This window comes from Pipra filicauda, unplaced genomic scaffold (assembly GCF_003945595.2).
Source record: "Pipra filicauda isolate LSUMZ 115617 unplaced genomic scaffold, ASM394559v2 scaffold37_size4185640_pilon, whole genome shotgun sequence".
Taxonomy (NCBI): Eukaryota; Metazoa; Chordata; class Aves; order Passeriformes; family Pipridae; genus Pipra; species Pipra filicauda.
The window spans coordinates 438,111-459,604 of record NW_024104509.1 but is presented as its reverse complement, the minus strand read 5'-3'; the positions used below and the strand labels follow the sequence as shown (position 1 = coordinate 459,604).

General features: G+C 39.3%; 1 protein-coding gene across 10 annotated transcripts in view; it reads left to right on the top strand.

Moving 5' to 3' along the window:
- The window catches only part of MCTP1 (multiple C2 and transmembrane domain containing 1), a 179,974-nt gene that overhangs the window by 15,270 nt on the left and 143,210 nt on the right, over positions 1-21,494 (top strand). For all 10 annotated transcript variants that reach the window (XM_039384826.1, XM_039384827.1, XM_027728986.2 and 7 more), the window contains 4 exons: positions 667-781; positions 16,253-16,395; positions 17,832-17,911; positions 18,620-18,725. In XM_039384826.1, the coding sequence (XP_039240760.1) occupies positions 667-781; positions 16,253-16,395; positions 17,832-17,911; positions 18,620-18,725 (444 nt within the window). The remainder of the gene's footprint in view (positions 1-666; positions 782-16,252; positions 16,396-17,831; positions 17,912-18,619; positions 18,726-21,494) is intronic.

Below are 21,494 nucleotides of genomic sequence, written 5' to 3'. Positions count from 1 at the left end.
GAGTGGTTGTCCTGGCATGCAGAGCTACAGCTGCATTTAATGTCTTTTATGATCATTTTCCCCTCACAGCTTCCCCCAGAACTTTGTGGAAAAACCCCAAAGTACTGCAGTAGCGGACAAAATCTTCATTCATGTATATTTATTCAGTGCATAGATTATCCCTGTTGGATAAACACAGGATTTGAGGGTACCGGTAATGACTAGTCCAAATAGTACTGTAAGGTCTAGCTTTTTTTTCTTACCTATTTTGCTTTAGTGGGCCAGGACTGTATGTGAATGTAATTAAAAGTGGAAGTTCGTAGAATCATCAAATGATTTGGGTTGGAAGGGACTTTAAAGACCTTAGTTTCACCTCCTGTATATCAAAGAATTATTTTTTCAACCACATTTTTAAAATAACATATTTAACTATCAATTGTCAACTAGTTTATTTTTCTGGTGTTGTTTGTTGTTTTTGTTAAAAAAAAAAAAAAAGTGAATCTCAGGAATTGTCATACTGATGAGATGGGCAGATTCCTTGATGCTGGATATTAACTCTGAGGTGGGGGAATGGGATATGGCCTTGTCTTAGTTCAGTAGGATGGTGATACATAATACATATGTACATACCTTACATGAAACTTTTAGTAACATCAGCTATCGTGTTTTTATTTCCACCCTCTGCAGAGAACAAATTTGGTTGGAATAAGTAATGCAGATTTTCCCTCTGGCGACCCTGGAATGTACCAGTTGGATGTTACTCTAAGAAGAGGACAAAATCTAGCTGCCCGGGACCGTGGCGGTAAGTGTGCTGTTAATCACTGCCATAATGATTGGGAAGCTACATGTTCATTATGTAAATTTATATGAGGGTATTAAAATTACAATTAAGGTTTGAGTTATAAGTTTAAGTTGAAGCTCAGTTCAACTCAGCTTCAAACTTTGTAGAAGTTCTTCGACTCAAGAGCATGAAGTGAAAGGAGCTAGGGCCAGTTAACCCCACACAGGTGGAGTAATAAGATTTAACTAATATTGGTTTAATACTTGTGCTAGACAATTTTCCTCTCTTTTTTGAATATTTCAAACTAAGATTTATTTTAACCATGTAGCTTTGTGCTGTCTTGCTTGCACATGTGCTGTCTTGCTGTTTATTTTATTCCTTGACTGCTTAATTGATAAACACTGAAGCTGTGTTTAAAGACAAAAACGGTAAAACCCCTGTATTGGATGTGTCCAGGCTTTACCTGTTCATCACTCTGCCAATCTTATATTAGCATTTTTCAGTCTGCTCTCAGACATGTACCACACACATAATTCAGATTTAGAAAGGATTCCTAAGAGGTGTCTTTGTTGCATATAACTCAGTTGTCCATGCAACTGCAGCTCATATTTAATATTAGGTAAGTCAGTAATCCCCTTTCTGAACAGCAATATAAGCATGATAAATCTGATTAACAGCATATTTGGATTACCTGTAACACATTTCCTGTGAGAAAGAAGAAGCCATAATAAATATTTAAAATAAGTAGTATTGCACAGGACCTTTCCATGCTTACCTGATAAAGTTATATGACTGCTTTCAGATCTCAGATATGGTAGTAGAAACCTAGACAGCTGTTTACATGAATATTTGGGTAGTCAGTTTTGTCTAATTTTTTTAACTATAATAGCAGCTTTTTTTTATTCATTGTTTAATATATCACTGGTGATTAACATATCTGGTGGTGTTTCACTAAGAAACTGGGCATGTAAAACTGGTTTCTTACTGGAAGTTTATGTGGGTGCAGAGGATATTTAGTGAGTTCACGGAAGAAAAATCCACAAAAGACATTGAAATGCACAGAAAACACATCTCACTCAGGTCTGTGCTGCAAATTCTTGATGCCTAGGAGGGCATTGGAAGGATATATGTACATGTCCTCTTGTTTTTCCATTAGCATCTGCTTACAGCCCTCTTAGAGACAAAGGACTGAACTCACAGGACCTTTGCTCTGGGCCAGTATCACTAGCATGCCAGTATCACTGCAGCATGCTAGCAGTGCTTATAGCAGAGATTACAACACAAAAAGTGATTAGAGGACAGTCCGCAGAAGGGACTGTGTAACAATGTATATTCAAATGCTAAATGGGGCTACTGAAACAGATGTGATATATATTAACACATCTTGGAATTTTTATTCCAGGACTGTCTCAAAGGAGTCTTACACTATAAGTCTGTAACAGCGCCTAACACCCTGTTCTTCCAAAATCTTTCTCAGATCCTCTGCTTAAGTCTGACAGTTGAATTTTCTCCAAGTACTGTGAATTTCACTCTAAAATAATACTTGAACTTGAATTTCAGTTCAGTTTTAGCTTTTTGTTCTTCAGTTTTTGAACTGCAGTTTCACATAACTTTTTTGGAAACCTGCTGCTGATTGTATTGCAGTCTTAGAATTCAAAGCTGAATTCTCTTGTCATGCATGTTCTGCACAATTTTTCTTCCCCAAATTTATAAAAAGAGATACCACAACATTCTCAGAGGAATAGGGGGTAGATTAAAGCTATATTTATGTGGCTAGAAATACCAGCATTAATCATAGCTATTAGTTGATAAATGGCACCACTGACAGTCATAACAAAAGAGGAGCACAACATTCTTCATGAGAAGACCAGCATCTTGCTGTTGTCTTCTCAAAGGACTGAATATCCTTCATTGTAACAGGCAGTATTATGTTCAGGAAACTTCCCTTGTCCAACCATTGAGGAACCAGTCTTGACAGTCACACTCGCATCACCTGAACTAGGACCGAGGCCCCTTCACAGCTACACACCCCCCACTCACAGTCAGACCAGGTTTCCTTACCAGCTTGACCCTAGATTTCCCATGGCAGAGTATCAGATATCCTGATCTTTAAAGTTATTTAATCTTGGTGCAATAAGTAAATCACAAAATAACAGCTTGAGCTGGATGCCTGCAAGGAGGGAGGATCCCAAACAAGGAAACCCTGGGCTGTTATACCCTTACAGTCCAAAAGTCTGTGGGTCATTGGCTCCTGCTGTGTGTCTGAGTGTCTGGTCCCAGTGCCCTTTGTTATGCAAGGGTCAGCAGTTCATGGCCTGCTTACACTGCAGCTGCACACTGTGAAATGTATTCCTCAACAATTAATGCTATGTTGTGCACGGTATGACAGAAGGAAACGTAAGCTTCATTTTAGCTCCTTGTCTTCACAGGAATCCTGTTGTCAGTCTGATCAAGCTTTCCTTCCGCGTACCCTGCAGCTGTGGTATCATAACTTCACCTAAGCTATGAGATGAGACAGCTTACATTTTAGCTTCTGGCAAAATCCTGTAGTAACCTCAGATGTTGTTTATAACATATTATCATGGTTTAACCCCAGCCAGCAACCAAGCACCATGCAGCCGCTTGTTCCCTTCCCCACCACAGGGGTGAGGGAGAGAATTGGAAAAGTAAAAGCAAGAAAACTCATGAGTTGAGGTACAGTCTAATAGGTAAAGCAAAAGCTGCACATGCAAGAAAAATAGAACAAGGAATTAATTCACTGCTTCCCATGGGCAGGCAGGTAGGTGTTCAGCCATCTCCAGGAGAACAGGGCATAACAGTTACTTGAGAAGACAAACGCCATCACTACAAATGCCCCCTACCTCCTTCTTCCCCCTCACTTTATATACTGACATAATGCCTTTTAGTATGGAATATCTCTTTGGTCAGTTAGGAGTCAGGTGTCCTGGCTGTGTCTCCACCCAATTTCCTATAGACCCCTAGTATCCTCACGAGTGTGCCAGTACAAGAAGAGGAAAAGCCCTTGGTTCTGTGTAAGCACTGCTCAGCAGTAACAAAACCATCTCTATATTATCATCACTGTGTTCAGCACAAATCCAAAACACAGCCCCATACTACCCACTGTGAGGAAATTAACTCTATGCCAGCCAAAACCAGCATACATATGCTTTATTTAAGCCTATCCTGAAGTAAACTATACACTTGGTTTGATTTAAGAATTTCTTTTCTGAGACATTGTCGTTTAAGATTTGGAAAACCTGTGTAATGTTGGACCTGGTAAGTTCATTAACAAGATAACTTTATCACCTATATCTTTCTGGTTTCCTTTTCAGTTTTGATTTCTCATTTGCTTTTTGCCATATAGAGTGCTTGTGTAATATCACGTACATTTTTAAGAGCTTTTTCTGGAGTTAAAATTTTTGGGTTAAAAAGTCCCTTTTGACTTGTTGCTGGTCTCTGACTTCTTGCATGTGGAGTTTATGTGGCTACTTCATTTTGGTAACATATCTTTATAGATGTTTGCAGTATCTTAAATGGATTTTTAAAGCAAACAAACAGAACTTTCCCTCATGATTAATCTGTTTTTGCTTTAGGAGAGGCTTATTTTGAGATGCAAACTGAGATGTTATAGCACAGTTGGTGAAAAGGGGAATATCTCTTAGTCGTTGGCTTTCTCCAATTCTCTTTGGTCCAAAGAAAACATCAAAATATTCTTTAAGCGTTTTAAGTATGCTTACCTCACAGTGTCTCCTTGTTTCAATGGAGCATATGATCCACTCTCTTTCATCCTTTTTGAGAAATGTATAATGTTGGTTTCTTGCTCCACTTCAGAAAAAAATGGGAAATACGTAGCACAGGTTAATCCCATAATGAATTTGTTGCCTTCTGCCTTTAAAATTTATATTATTTTTTTCTTTTTTTTTCCAAAGTGCATAAATATTGACCTGATCTTCAAATAGCAATAGGAAAATACTTGTTCTGAGCACAAGGGAAACATTTATTGGCACTTTCATGATGACCAGAAGTAGTGTGCTTTCTGGTTGAAATCTTAGAGGAAGAGTTCCTGGAAACAGCTGTTGATCGCCATCTAAGATCTTGACCTCTAAATGGAAAACATTACCAGATCTCTGTGTCTGTCTCTGCAGGAGACAGTTCAGTAATGCTTCCTAAGGCTAGAAAACCTGTCTTTGTAGAAAGAGCTGAGGTCTTGATCCTTAAGTGGCTGACTCTGATACTGAAACCCGTATCCAAAAATGGCAAGAGGAGTGCCAGAAATAGTGCACTTAGTGCTCTGATGCAGTGCAAAGGCTTGCATTTCAATTTGATAAATTTACCATTTCTGATATGAAATATTTATAACAGTAATAAGTTAGCTGCTTAATTTGAGAATAACTGAGAGACATGACTGTCAAAAACAGGAGACTATGAAGAACTGTAATAGTCCAAGAGTATTCACAAAGACTTTGCTTTTTATCTGGTGAGTAACTCTGTATACATCTGCATTTTCAGGATCTAAAAAATTAGGTGCCAATGGGATAACAAACTGTGATGATTAAGTAACCTTTTAATATACTCCTGCTTTTTGTGCTAGAACACAATGTTGAAAGCAAATCTATTTATAAGGCAATGCATTTAAAATTATTGAAAAGACTTTTCATTATAGCCTAACTACAGAGCATACTATATATGTTTGAACTGTGGGTTTCACTGATATACCATACTGAAATTCTGTCCTTCCTTAAAATACAGTGCATAAACTGTAGCTTTTTAGATTGAAAAACTTCATTCTTAGGGTTTAGGTAACCAGGATTATGAATAAATTTTGTTATTGTGAAATATTGCTAAATCTGTCGCACAGTTGAGAAAGATAGGAACATGCTCCTGTTCTTTTTCCTGAAGAGGTGAGATGAGAAAATTATTGGCATAAATCAATAACTTAGTGCTCACACCATCTTCCAAATTTGGCAGGTAGTCACAAGGCAATAATCAGAGAAATGCTATTCATACTGTAACAGCTAGACAGATGCCACATTCTTTTTAAAAGTCCTTTTGGGCCAGTATTCATGTCACTGATTGTTAACATTCATCAAACTAGCTCTTTACATTTTTATTTTAATGTATTAAAGAAATATATAATTTGAATGCTGTAATACAAACGAAATCAGATATCATTAGTTTTTGGATCAACATCAGAGGGTTTCTATTTACATTAAATCAGAATGGGCAAGAATGTTATGTTATACAAAGGTGTTTCAGAAGGGTTTTATATGAGGTAAAAATTAAACACATCTTCCCCTTGATTTTGGTATATGTCATGAAAAATTCTAGTTTTTCCAGATCAGTTTGAATTCTTAAGGTCTGATCCGTGTATACACAGCAACTGGTGTTAATGACTGTGCCCATACCTCCTTTGGAAGCCAGAATCAGATCTAGAGCCATTCAGTTTTGTTTGATTACTTTTGAAAGGCTGATAAGTTCTTGTTGCAAAGCACTAATTGCATTGTTTGTTTAGTTTTCTATTTGTTCAGTTACTCTGTATATATTCCCTATAGCTTTTTCCAATTCTCCTAACCATGGTAGAAGTCCTCTCACAAACTTGTGGAATCCAAAGGACCTCTCAGTTAAGGGATTTAAATTTCACTTGTGTCTTGCTATGAAAGATCCTAGATGTCCTCTGGAGAATTCCAATTTATCAGTGTCATCTGGTTTTGGTACTACAGTTCCAATGGTGCATATTCCTTGCCATCCAGGGGGTGGAGCTTTTCTAGCCTTATTTCTGCAAAGCCAGTAGTATCCCATGTTATCTGGAACAGGCCCCCAGCGTATATTCAAAATACTTGTTCTTGTTACATCTGAATATGAACGACATTTGGGATAATCTCCCACCATTATTCCTTGGTTGCAATTAGATGACCCCATTTTCCATTGAGGGGCTGCTTCTGGTCCTTTTAGAAGTCTTTGAAACAAGGGTCCCTAATGATTGCTATTTCTACTGACAAAATTTGTCAATCTATGGGTTTGGGCTGGTTTTCTGTCCAAAAAGAGCATCACTCCAGTTGGAGGAAAAGCATTGGAAGATACACCTAGTATTGGAAGCTCCATTGTCTGAATGCTTTCATCTGAATGAGTGGGAAATTGAGAAAAAATCCAACAGTCACTGCTATTTGTTGTCAGTGTCAAAGCCTGCATTAGTTTTAGGTGTGAATTTTTCTTCCAAGGGTCCAGTAATATCTGTTTTATTTGTGTCATGCTAGAGAGGTCTTCAGGGAAGAGGATATTGCTGTCTTTCCCACTTACCCCCCAGGCACTTGTAGCCATACTTGCCATTACAGTTGTTAATTGCGAGGTCTTGCTAGGATGGTTGACTAGTCCAGGTGCTCTGGATCCCTTTCCCCACCCACGACGTGGGGGAGCCCAGCTCTAGTTCCTTCTCCATCTGAAGAACCATTTCCGACGTCTTGGTGGACGGGGAAAGGGGACTCCAGCGACAGGGTTTTTCAGGCCCCGAGCCTGGAGGGGAGAGGTGCCCTCCCCTCCCCCCACCACCCACGTGGCTCCATGGCAGGCACAGAGACAGCACACCGGGCGTGGAGAGGAGGCAAGAGGGAGTTTATTGTTGGGAAGGGGTTTATAAGGCTTTTAGGAGGGTCAAAGGGAAACCAATCACAAGTTCAGGGTCACACAAAAGAAACCATCAGGTAAGGGGTCAACAGCCAATAGGAAAGGGTTAAACAAAGGACCAATGGGACGCCTCAGGACACCTTTCCCAGGACATTCCTGCATGGGAGATAACAGTTGCTGTGGGGGGGTGTTGGGAAGAAGAAACACGTGTTTGCAAAGGGACCACAAAGAGCCATTTTAAGACATGTTTAAACAAGTTTCTCATCAGATTCACTGCCACAAGGTGCAAATAACCGTGCTGCAATACTGGGAACATTGCTCTGAAAACACAAAATAAGCCATTTAACATCTCTCATTTTAGAGTCTCTGCTTCCATTGCAGTTCTTTTTTTCTGCAGTGGATTTGCTGTACTGTCCAGTGTGGTCCTTCTGGGTCAGAGGCTGGATTGATTTGTATATAGCAAATCCAAGAGTCTCCATCTGTTGTTTTCATGACTGTACGAGTAGTCAGGAGAACTTGAAATGGTCCGTTCCACTTCTGTTTGAGCAGCTCTTCACTCCATGTCCAGAGGTACGCCCAGTCTCCTGTCTGGTAAGGATGTGCATGAACACCCAAGGTTTCTGATGAGGCTTAAAGAACAAACTTATATGGTAATGAAAGTATTTTTCCCAAAGAGATTATATATTCTCTTAAATTGTGATTACCTATCACATGGCTCTCTCCAGGAGTAGTTACAGTTTGATATGGTCTCCCATAAAGGGTTTTGTATAGGCTTACCTTTTGCATGGAGTTTGGCTGGGTTCTAGTTTTTAACAATGCCAGGGGAAGAGCCTGCATCCATTTAAGTGAACTTTCTTGACAGAGTCTGTTTATTTGCCTTTTTAATCTTTGGTTAATTCTCTTAATCTTTCAACTAAATTGTGGTCTCCTAGAAGTATGTAAATCCTGTTTGATTCCTGATATTTCAGACCATTTTTGCACAAATTCTGCTACAGACTGAGGCCCCCTGTCTGAGGACATTCCCAATGTGATTCCAAATCAGAGTATTACTACTTCTAACAATACCTTGGTAACTTCCCTTGCTTTGTTGGTGTGACAGGGAAAAGCTTCAGGCCGTCCAGAAAATATGTCAAGTAAAACCAATAGGTATTGACATCCTTCTTGTCAAGATAACTTAGAAAAAACTATTTACCAATAATTTCCAAAAAAAGACCTCTGAGATCATTAAGTCCAGCCCTTGATCCAACACCTCCATAGCTACTAGACCATGGCACTAAGTGCCACATCCAGTCTCATCTTAAAAACCTCCAGGGACGGAGAATCCGCCACCTTCCTGGGCAGCCCATTCCAATGCCTGATTACTCTTTCTGTAAAAAATTTCTTCCTAATATCCAACCTAAACTTCCCCTGGCACAGCTTAAGACTGTGCCCTCTTGTCTGGTTTCCTGGGAGAAGTGACTGATGCCCACCCAGCTACAACCTCTTTTCGGGTGGTTGTAGAGAGTGATGAGGTCTCCCTGAGCCTCCTCTTCTCCAGGCTAAACAACCCCAGCTCCCTCAGCCTCCCCTCATAGGACTTGTGCTCGAGTCCCTTCACCAGCCTTGTTGCTCTTCTCTGGACCTGCTCCAGCACCTCAATATCCTTCCTGAACTGAGGGGCCCAGAAGTGGACACAGTACTCCAGGTGTGGCTTCACCAGCACTGAGTACAGGGGAAGAATCACTTCCCTCATCCTGCTGGCCACACTGTTCCTGATCCAGACCAGGATGCCCTTGGCCTTCTTGGCCACCTGGGCACACTGCTGGCTCCTGTTCAGCTTCCTGTCAATCCAAACTCCCAGGTCCCTCTCCAGCCCCTCTGTCCCCAGCCTGTAGCGCTGCAGGGGGTTGTTGTGGCCAAAGTGCAGGACCCGGCACTTGGCCTTGTTGAACCTCATCCCGTTGGAATCAGCCCAACTCTCCAACCTATCCAGGTCCCTCTGCAGAGCCCTCCTGCCTTCCAGCTGATCGACACTCCCCCCCAACTTGGTGTCATCTGCAAATTTGCTCAGTCCTCTCATCCAGATCATCAGTAAAGATATTAAACAGAACTGGGCCCAACGCTGATCCCTGGGTGACACCACTAGTGCCCGGCCGCCAACTGGATGCAGCCCTGTTCACCATCACTCTCTGGGCCCGACCCTCCAGCCAGTTCCTAAGCCAGCACAGAGTGCCCCTGTCCAAGCCGTGGGCTGCCAGCTTTTTCAGGAGTATGCTGTGGGAGATGGTGTCAAAGGCCTTGCTGAAGTCCAGAAAGACACATCCACAGCCTTCCCCTCACCCACCAGGCAGGTTGGTCAGAGAGGACCTGCCCTTCCTAAACCTGTGCTGGCTGGGTCTGATCCGTTGTCCATCCTGTAGCTGTTGTGTGATTGCACTTAGGATGATCTGCTCCATAACCTTGCCAGGCACTGAGGTCAGGCTGACAGGCCTGTAGTTTCCTGGGTCCTCCTTGCAGCCCTTTTTGTGGATTGGCGTGACATTCGCCAGCTTCCAACCATCTGGAACCTCCCCAGTGAGCCAGGACTGTTGGTAGATGATGGAGAGTGGCTTGGTGAGCTGTTCCACCAGCTCCCTCATCACCCTAGGATGAATCCCATCTGGTCTCATAGACTTGTGAGGATCCAAGCGGCTCAGCAGGTCGCAAACTGTTTCCTCCTGGATTACAGGGGGGCTATTCAGCTTCCTGTCTCTGTCTACCAGTTCCAGAAGCCAGTTGTCTTCAGTACAACCTGTCTTTCTGTTGAAAACTGAGGCAAAGAAAGTGTTAAGTACCTCAACCTTTTCCTCATCTTTGGTGACTATATTTCCCCCCATGTCCAACAAAGAATGGAGGTTTTCCTTGCCCCTCCTTTTGCGATTGAATATTTTGCTTTGGAAAACTCTTGTCATTTTTACACAAAGTACTTGATGATCCAAGCTATTTATAATAGCTTCTGTTTCCCAGTGTGTTTCTATTTGTTTATCTTCTGCTATTTGTCTCATCACTGCTTGAGATACTATGATTTTCTATTTGCAGTTACCCACCATCCTTCATAATTTAGATGGGCTTTTAAAGTTTTAGCTAGCTTTTTGTTCTGGGCCTGGTACTCTGGGGTTACATCTGAAAGGTTCACCCATTTTAATGGAGTAACTACTAGGATGCTTTTCTGTGCCACCTTTGTAGCAATTTTATCTGCTTGTCAATTTCCAACCTTAGTTGGTATGTTTCCAAAGTGATGACCTTTACAGTGCATAATATCCACTTTGATTGGTAACTGAACACTTTCCAGTGATTGTTTAATGACGTCTCCATACTCGATAGGAGATCCTTGTGCTGAAAGGAGCCCTCTTTTGAGATAGTTCCATGGGTGTGTACTGTTCCAAATATATATTTAGAATCAGTCCATATGTTGTTCTTACCTTCAGACAATTCTAGGGCTTGCTGCAGAGTGATGAGCTCAGCTTTTTGTACAGAGGTGTTAACAGGTAACGGGTTAGCTTCGATTACTTCCGTTTGGGTTACTACTGCATACCTAGATTTCTGCTCTCCTTTGCACACAAAACTGCTTCCATCTGTGAATAGTCCCCAGTTTGGATCTTCTGTTGGAGTGTCCCTTAAGTCTTCCCTGCTGAAGTCAACTTTCTCAATGGTTAAGAGACAGTCACGTTTTAAGGCCTCTTGGCATTCTGGTACAGATTCAAGAAACATAGCTGTGTTCAAGGCAGTAATTGTTTTCAGTTTCACATCAGCCTGTCTCAGCAGGAGAACTTGATACTTATGCATTTGATTTGGGGACAGTCAGTGACCCCTCCTTTTGTTCTAGGACAGAGAAAACCATGTGTGGAAAATAAATAGTTATTTTCTGGCCCATGGTCAATTTCCAGACTTCTTGTATGAAAAGTATAGTTGCTGCTCCAGCTGGAAGACAGGTGGGCTATCCCTCACTTACAATGCCCAATTGCTTGGAAAAATATCCCACAGCCGTTTTTCATGCCCCCAGTCTCTGAGCTAGCACTCCTAATGCAACGTATAAGCGTTCATGCACAAACAGTTCAAAAGGTTTGGCCAAGTCAGGTAATCCTAATGCAGCGGCTGACATTAGAGCACTTTGTAAGTCTTTGCAAGCCATCTGGCATTCTGGAGTCCACTGTAGTATCTCTTTAGGGTTTCCTGGGGCCTCATTTAAACTCTTACCAGAAGTCCATAACTAGGAATCTGTGGCTGATACCAATCAACTATTCCTAAAAATATTCTTAATTCACATACAGACCTTGGCTCTGGAGTTTGGCAAATCATCTCTGTTGTTTAAATTCTGAGGCTTTGCAGTCTCTTAGAAATGGTGAATCCCAGATATGTCTGGCAATTTGGGCCTTCTTCTTGGATACCTGTAACCAGCTTGTCCCAAAAAGTTTAGTAAACTTACAATCATTTCAGTACATCTGGTTTGGACTTCTGTGGCTATCAGTATATCATCTACATACTGCAGCCAATGTGATTTTTTCATTTTCCTTTTTCCATATTTCCAATTATTTTACCAGTTGATTCCCAAACAAAGTGGGGTTATTTTTGAACTCTTGTGGGAGGACAGTCCATGTTGATTGGGTTTTACATCCTGTCTAGTGACTTTCCCATTCAAAGCAAACAGAGATTGACTTACAGTTGCAAAGGGTGTGTGGAGGAAAGCATCCTTAAGATCCAAACCAGTGCACCACTCATCAGATACCTTAATGGTGGTTAGAAGTGTATAAGGATTTGCTACCACTAGGTAGGTGTATTGCACTTGTATTATTAATAGCTCTTGTACTAGTCTGTATTCATTAGTATGTGGCTTTTTAGTAGTAAGATGGGAGTATTATATTTTGACTCACATACTCTTAGTATCCATGTTTGCACACATTTAGTAATTAATTCCTCTGACTCTTGTCTAGCTTCTAATTCCAAAGGATATTGTTTCTGCCCTACCAATCTGATGTCTGGTTTCAGTTGTATTCTGACTGACTCTTGCTGCTTTTGATCTCCCCGGAATTCCAGAGGCCCACACCAATGGAGTAACAGCTTTTTCCACCTCTTCTGGGATTTCCTTTGTTGTGTTTGGTTGTTGTAACAACATAAAATCCTGGACCAACACCATTTCATTATAAAAAATTAGGTACTTGTGTTTGTCATTTTCAAATATTATCTCTTCCTAACAAAACCATTGGGCATTCAGGCCCAATATATAGAAATTGATGTGTTAACCACTGTTTACCTATCTGGAATTTTTAAAGGTTGGAAAAAATGGCAAAGTTTTGTTTTCCCCGTTGCATGGTGGCATTTAAAATATTTTGGCTCAGAGCCCTTTTGCATGTATTGAGAAGAAAATAAACTGCCCTGTTTAAAATCAGCGGTTCATTCCTCAGTGTCTAGGCGTCAGCTGGAGATGCCTCCCCTTTGTGCTTTATCTAATATAATTTTAATAGCATAATTGCCTTTGGAATAGTGTCTTTCATTCCACATATATGTGATCTCTAGTAACTGATTAGTAACTTCCTTTAAACTTAATTTTTAACATTCTGCCAAGTTAGTGGATCGAAAATGATCATCTGCTGTCCCCTGCTGGATTCCTTGAGCATGCATTTTTTCTCCCTTCCTCTCTTTCCTCTGAGGTCTCCCCATTTTTCCAAATGAAAAGCATTGTCTCAGTGAAGTCACTAGAAATTGTTGCCAAATACCTCCAAAATTGTAGGGGAATAATAGAACCCTCAAGCACTGTCTTTTTAGTATTAGAAAGCAAGACATTATTTTATTTGCAGTATCGGGTGTGTGTGTGGCCAGCAAAAATCCTGCCTCTATACGGACACCAATACATTACTTTTTCACCTATTTATATATTTTTGAGAAACAAATTATTATTCAGTGGTTCTTAATTACATAATTGTCTTTCATTAGTTACTATTCTACCCTCTATTGGTTATTAATTTCTTGCTTTCTATGCTAATTAAGTCCGCATCTTTAGTCTGTTTAGTATTTTTTTTTCCTCCAGTAGGAACCTTCCAGCACATATACTGAATTTTTTGTTAATTCTTTTCTTTTTCTGCTGGTTTCTGCAGAATGTCCTTGGTGGTTCATTCCACATGTCCAACAATACATCTTTCTCTTTCGAGCTTTATTCATTGAAGCACATCCAAGTTAGTTTAACAAAACTTACAGTTTTAGTACTTTTCCCAAACTATGTTCTCACAAAAGTAGCTTATAACAATTTTTGCTATATGCTGGCTAAAAATGATATGAGGCCTAATACAACTTAGGATTAATTAAAACAGCTAATTAAAAGTTTAATTAAAACTGTATATTAAAACCAAATATCAGAAAAACTTTATCATTCCAACAGTAGTTTGACTTTGTTACATGGAATGAAGGGCAGAAATACTGTAGAGGAATATGGAGGCTTTCTCATTGTCCTTTCCATCTCACTAGCACAAGTTATAGCAGAGCAGTCTCAAGCTCCCCTGTGTTCACTGTTGAATACTGTTCAGCTAACAGTTTATCATCTTCCAGCATGTAGGGACATCCTACTCCTTCATCTTTAAGATTTCCTTCTTAAAGTATGTAAAAAATATAATTTCGTGATCATTATGCCCAAGATGGCTTCTGACCACCACATCTGCCACAGCCCTTCTCTCTTCATAAACAGCAGGTCTACTGGGGTACTACCCTGGTAGCCTCACTTACCAGCTGCAACAGGAAGTTATCTTCCACACGCTCCAGGAATTTCCTAGACTGCTTCCTCTCTGCTGTGTTTTCAGCAGACAACTGTCAAGTTAAAGTCTCCCACAAGAACAAGGTCTGGTGATCATGAAATGTCAGTCAGCCACTTAGAATATGTTATCTACCTCTTCAACCTGATTGGGTGATCTGTAACAATCCCACCAGAATGCCTTGTTAGCCTTCCCCTTGGTTCTTACCCATAGGCACTCAACCTTATCATCACTATCCTTGAGCTCTGTACGGTCAAAACACTCCTTTAATGTAGAGAGCCCCCTCACTGCCTCTCCTTCCTCACCTGACCCTTCTGAAGAGCTCCTGACCATCCACTGCACTCCAGTTATGCAGTCATTTCACCATGTTTCTGTGATGGTCACTATGGCATAGCTTTCCTGCTGCACAGTGGCTTCCAGCACCTTCTGTTTGTTACCCTTATTGTGTGCATTGGTATAGACGCACTTCAGCTGGGCTATTGATTTCATCCCCAATGCTGGCAGACTGCCTCCAGGCTCATGTCTAGTGAGCCCAGTCTTATCCCCTTCCCCCTTCAAACCTAGTTTAAAGGCCTCTCATTCAACTCTTCCAACTCACAGGCTAATATCCTTTTCTACCTTTTTAGATGCTGCAGGCTGTCAGGGGATGACTGATTTTGCCCTCTCCCACCTTAGTCATGCAAGAATTCCTGGTACAATCAAGGGATGCTTCACTGCCAAACTCTTTACACAAAGACCAAGGCCTAACAGGATTCCTGAGGTCGTAGAGTGGTCCCCGAGGAGCAGCGGGATGGGTGCACCACCCCATGGTGTCTATATTCAAAATATTCTTCACGTTACACAGAATTAATTAACATACCTGATCTTTGCCTTCAAAATCACCACCACTACTTGAATAACCAAGGAACAAGTGAGTTGTGGTAGACAAAACGTTTTTATGCCACTGAATTGTGCCCCAGTAATTATGGATGGAAATGACTGTTACCCTGTATTTGAGACCCTGGTTTCCACTTCTATAGCTTTCTGAAAAGGAGATAAAACTTTAGGTAAAGAATACTGACATCTTCTGGCTGGATGAAATAATGTAAAGAGCTCGAGTCATACCCTCCTAATTTATGTTTAGAAGAATGTGTTGCAATTTTAAGAAAAGTGAATGACTGTATTTCCCAGTAGATGGAAATGCAAACTTCTAAAATATGTCAGGCTTGTGAAAAGCCTTAATAGTAAAAAAAAAAGTCTTGTCTTGTAATTTTACTGCTGTTCATGAAGATGCAACTGTTATTCATGCTAGAGTTATTGTTTATTTTAAAATAGTCTTTGATCGGTTAGTCTCAGATGTGTTCTTGGATTACTGCTATTCTCGATGCCCACCCAAGAGTCCTCCTTTCACCAGTTGTTCCCTGTGACACCACGTCCAAGTTCCATGTATTCTCTGTGCATGCCATATTTAACATTTTTCTTTCAGTACCCTTCAGAGTTGTCTTTCTGGTCACAGTTAATTGTTACTTGGTTGTATCAGGGGGCTTAGGCCTGTGCTCTCTGGTGAGTAGGTGATTGCTGCAAGAAGCATGTTGTGAACTTTATGGACTGACTTTAGAGTTGATTTTCTCATTGTGAGTTTTGTAGGAAGTGAATCTTTATGGAAGAGGAAAGCCTGGAGACAGTAAAGTCAATGAAAAGTTACACTAGTGGTGTCTGTGGACTAAGTGCCTTTTGAAAGGCGCAAGATAATTAGATTAATGTTTTACAGGAGTAATTTTAACTATATAATCTAATTTTTGTGGTTGCATTAAGATAATATCCTAACCTTAAGAAAGACATAGTTTAGTTAAGTAAAACCAACACTGCAGTAGCCAGTATTTCATGTGTGACTTTGGGAATGGATTGCAAACAATAGAAAGTGATGCAAGCACTTGATATTAACAGAGTCAATTACCTGAGTAATGACACCCTGGAAAATAACAGATTGTGACAGTAAAAAATTCTTTCATCTGATGCTGTTTTCGGTTTGATTGTCTATAGAAATTACTTTTAGTTCTGTGTGAAGTAATTTAGTTTCCATTCCCTTACTGTATTACAAAGATATAATTAATACTATATGTGTCTTTAACAGGAACCAGTGATCCATATGTCAAGTTCAAACTTGGAGGAAAAGAAGTATTTAGAAGTAAAACAGTACACAAGAACCTCAATCCTGTGTGGGAAGAAAAAGCTTGCATTCTTATAGATAACCCAAGAGAACCATTGTATATAAAGGTAGGACACTATCTTACATATGTCGGACAAATTACAACAGAAGAGTTATTGAAAGAGTTTAATTTTGTGATTTTTGTATGCTGAAAAGTTTATTGTACAATAGTGCATTACTAAAGACTGTTATTTAAATTATGTCTGTGGAATGATGATATCAACATTTTAAAAAGTGATAAATACCACAAATATTTTTGTTTATTTGAGGTCATCATTGTTTTGTATTTCTTTAGTGTGATCTTAGCAGAAGGACAGTGAAAGTAAACTGTCTTTCATGGTGATGGCATGTGAGGGGCTTGTGCTCACATACTTGCATTCAAACCCTTTGAGTCCTGCAACAGTGTTGTAGCCTTTGGGCCATAGGATTTCTGTTACTGCTATCTTAACGCTGTCCATATTACGGTATTTGTGGAAGATGAACCTCTTTGCCTCCTGGAAGAGAGTTAGTGTAATACAATAGTTGAAATATTTGCATTAAAATTGAAGAAGTTGAACCTAGTCCTGTCATAGCTCAGTTAAAGGTTCTCCTTACAAGATGTTCACAAGTCGCACTTTTACTTAGCTGAAAGTATATTCTGGTCCTCAGAAATCCTCATGACAATGCTTACCAAAAAAAATTTAATTTACCTTGAAAGCAGATTTTGATAATTGACACTTTCCCTTATTTTTTTGTGTCACAGTTTTTTTTGTTGCCTTGTTTATTTCCCTGCAAATCTGCCCCCAGCTTATTTGTTGTCCTTTCTTCTGACTTAGAAAGGTGTAACCCATCTCAGCTTGTACTATTCAATGTATTGGCCACAGATTCCTGTCTGGATATCAGTAAATTTGTCCAGGTGCTCTCTCTTTAGGTAGGAAATTAGCAGGCAGGGTTCTCGTAGTAGATTATTAAATGTCATTGTTTCCTTACACGTATCCGTTAAGTTTTAATCTTAGATTGTAATATTTCTAACCTTAGAAAATTATACAACCTTCAAAATGTACAATTATATTATTCCTAATACTGATGCAAGTGCTGTAATAACCCACTTTTCATAACCATATCCTGCCCTCCTCCTTCCATTTTGCAGAATTGATAAAGGAATCAATGTATAGCAAATCAATGGTTCTGCTTAACTTTAGGTATTCTTTTGATCTTCGTTCTTTCAGTGCCAATGTTTATCAGAATGCTTTTTTTTTAATAAAATTGATGTTGTTCACATATGTAGTCTAATAGTAGTATACACCACTATGTGTCTCTACATGATGCAGTCTGACTTTTAAACAAGCAGTTTCAAGCTTGATTTCTGGCCAGAAAGTTTCAGGTTGCTTTCAGGTAGTCCTGGTTTAACAGGTGAGAAACATGAAGCTGTAACTCTGGAAAAGGAGTTTCAAGAACCATTCATAAAGTCAGAAAAACTCAAAAGAAGATTTCTAGTACTAAAAAATGCTCCTGTGCATCTTAGGTATTTGACTATGACTTCGGACTTCAAGATGATTTCATTGGTTCAGCATTTTTGGATCTCACGTCGTTGGAATTAAACAGGTAAGGCACAAACAAGCCTACAGAATATTTCTATATGTCTGTCTGGTAATATCATGTTTGTGGAATTGCAAATAGAACTTTATGCTAGAAAATAATTACACCAGAGAATATTCTGGTTTGGAAGGGACCCACAAGGATCACTGAGTCCAACTGTTAAGTGAATGGCCCATATGGAGGTGGAACACACAACCTCGGTGTTGTTAGCACCATGCTCTAAATAACTGAGCTAATATCAGGGTTTCTGTATAAACCTACTAAGCTAACCAAGGAAAACCACAAAGTACTTTATTCTGAATGCTTATGTATTAGCTGATTACGAACAACATTTTTATAGTGTCTATGGAGCAGTTAGTTTTATAAACACTTTAATCTCGGTTTTATGCTGTCTTCATTCACAGCATAACCACCTGCTGTTTGACTTTCTTTTTTCTGGTTTTTAATCCATTAATGTTAAAGTTCTGATTTAATTTCTTCAGTACATGTAAGTACTTAACAAGTAAAAGCATTTAGTATTTTTTGATGAGCATTTAGACAGAAATACTTTAAAGTAGAAATAGGGCAAATTTGTGACACTGTTTTTAAGTAATTTCTTATAAATGGAGATGCCTTTAATTCTCATAATTCAGAAATTTCATTATCTGTGAAATATATCTGTAATATATCAAAATAATGGAAATCAAAATAAATGTGTACTTTTTCGTCTCCTAGGCAGACAGATGTTACCTTGAGTCTGAAGGATCCTCATTACCCTGACCATGATCTGGGAAGTATATTCTTGTCGGTTCTGTTGGCTCCAGGAGAACAGCGAGAACCGGTAATTTTAATATTTTAATAAGTGTGATCGCTCCTGTGATTGTTCTGTGGTTGGATGACTTAGAGCACAAGAGTAAACCTCAAATTCTGAGATTAATTTGATTTTTCTAATTCTTAAAATAACACTGAACGGTGTTTCTGGTACAGTATAGCGTGCTTCATCTGAGTTGGATCCTTCCTGAGATAGTAATGAGGAATCCATATGGATCATAAATTTCAGATAAAGTCAGTTACAGGTGAATGGTGCTGATTAATATGGAGAAACATCAGTAAACCACTGGTTAAGAATTTTTGACCTAGTGCTGGTGTCTCTGGGTAAGAATATTTGATTCCTATTCCATGCTGAAAATAAAGCTGAAAAAAGGTAGTGTTTCTGCTTTTTGACATCTAATGTTAAAGTATTATTTGATGTTTTTCAATTTCCTGTTTACATTTCAATTATGAAATTGTGTGATTTTCTAGGTTTGTTGTAGTTCCTTCATCAGTCTTAGTTTTCTGAGCTGCTTAGTTGTAAGTGAAACTATTTTCCAGTTTTCTAGGTTGTCCTAGTTGTGACAAACTCTGTCTCTAGTTGGATATATTTTACTAGCTTTTTGTGTGTTGACTTTTGACTTGGGTAGTATAACTGTGGCAGAAATAGAAGAGATGATATCTCAGAGGTTGTAAAATAATATGGATTCCTCTGGCTTCAGAGAGGCTGCAGTGAACCACGTGGACCTTGCAGCTAAATTTTGCCTTAAGCAAGCTGTTTTCAAATTAAAGAAGAAATCGCTGTTAAGCAATAGATCCTGTAGAGGCAGGGTAGCGGGTTTTTTTTTAATGCCAGTCTCTTTGCCATACCAGCAGCCACCACTGTGCAGCCACTCAGAAACTTTGTTCAGAAACTTTACCCAGGCACTCGGGCACATAGACACACACCATGAACCCCACCCCGACCCCCACCGCCACCAGACTTCCAGAATCTTCCGGAAAGAAGACTGCACATGCCCAGAACTCATCCAGGAGGAGAGATTGGGGCATTACTGGATAAACTCCCGATTTTTGACCTGTTTGCGGGCCCCCACCTCTAATGGACCAGGACTATGTATCGTGACCACAGACCATGATCACCCATGCGTGGCTGGAGCCACAGGTGGTGATATCTTTCTCTCTTTTCTCCTATCTCTTTTTCTCTATTTTTGTCTTTCCGATTTTCCTCCCCTAAGATGATCATACACTCCAGAAGAGCTATGCACTCCTTTTCCAATCCATTACCTTTTTTCTCCAGTTTTGGTTTTAAAGCACATTTTAATTAAATTTGTTGTTATATTGGTTATTTAGCATCATTTTGCTTTAATCCTCCCCCAAGGTTGCCCTGCCTCAGAAGTGGGTTTCATAGGGGTGTTGGTGATTTAGCAACTGAATGTCAAAAGTATTGGGAGCACCACAGACTTGCTGGGTAGCAACTTTTTTCATATCCAGCTGATTGATTGTAATAGGAGGAAGAACTGGGTTTGTGCTATCACGCATTTCATTGTTCACTTTTTTTAGTTTAGCTCAAGTGAAAAAATTTTCTTCCCATTCAAACTGTTAAATGGGACTTCATTCTGAAAATGTCCAAGATTCCAATTAAGAATCTGGTTCCTAATCTGAATCTTAATACTTATTGTTAGAACCAGTTTTTCCAAGATACAGATCTCAGAGCAGTTGTGGCAAAGTTACAGTAAATTCAGAGAATTTGTATCACAGTGCGAGCAAGATAACTTACAAGATTAATATTGAATTACTGTATATGAATGTGTTAAGGGTTTCATAACTAAAGACTCAATTATCTTTTACTCAGTAACCGTATGTAACAGTTATTTGTTAGATTTTTTTTTACTCTAAGGAGTAGATACATTGCAAAGTGTATCACTCCAATTAAACTGTTGTCTTTGGTTATTTTTGAAAGGTTTTGTAATAATGAGGATAATTTTTATTGAAATTAGTATGATTGAGATCAATAAATTTTCAAATATTGCTAAAAGATCAAGGCTAATTCTTGTCCACTCTCGAAATGTGCACCATATAAAGTAGCAATTAAAGCATTTCCTACATTCTCATGCTGTTTGAATGATGCTGCTCCCCCTCTACTTGGATATCTCTATTTAAGTAATAATTCAAGTGTGGTTGAAATGTATAGATAAAAACCTGTGAACACCTTTAAATATGCTTTAATGACTGCTGCACAGAAGACATGCTGTCTCTTCACATTATGTACATTTTTTTCTAAGTAATTTCAAATTTACTTAAAGCCTGTTTGTTTGATATCCCTATATAGCTTACATTTCAAAAATACAGTTTCTTCTGAATAGGTTTTGTTTTGCTCTGGTGATAACTTGTGAATTCCTTGCAACTAAGAGTTGCAAGTCATTAAGTAATTAAGATAATATTTTTTGGTTTTTTACACCATATACATGTTGTCACACATAAATGGTGTAGAGTGGTTAAATCATAGAGCTGAAGATTTCAGAAATTAACTGCAAGTACTTATATTGAAGGTACTATAATTCCATATATTTTAAATGAGAGTGTTATTAAGACCATTGGGAAATAAAAAAAAAAAAAGGAATAGCTTCAACAGAAGAAGTATTAGCTTTCCCATGTAGCCATAGAAGCCACATATCCTGTATTTTGGGCAGGTCTGTAGCTGTATTTCAAATTCAGACCTCTTGAACAAGATGACGTTTGTGGTGTGTCCTTTGGTAACTTGATGTGGATGATACTTTCCAAAGAGATCCTTTCACTGCCT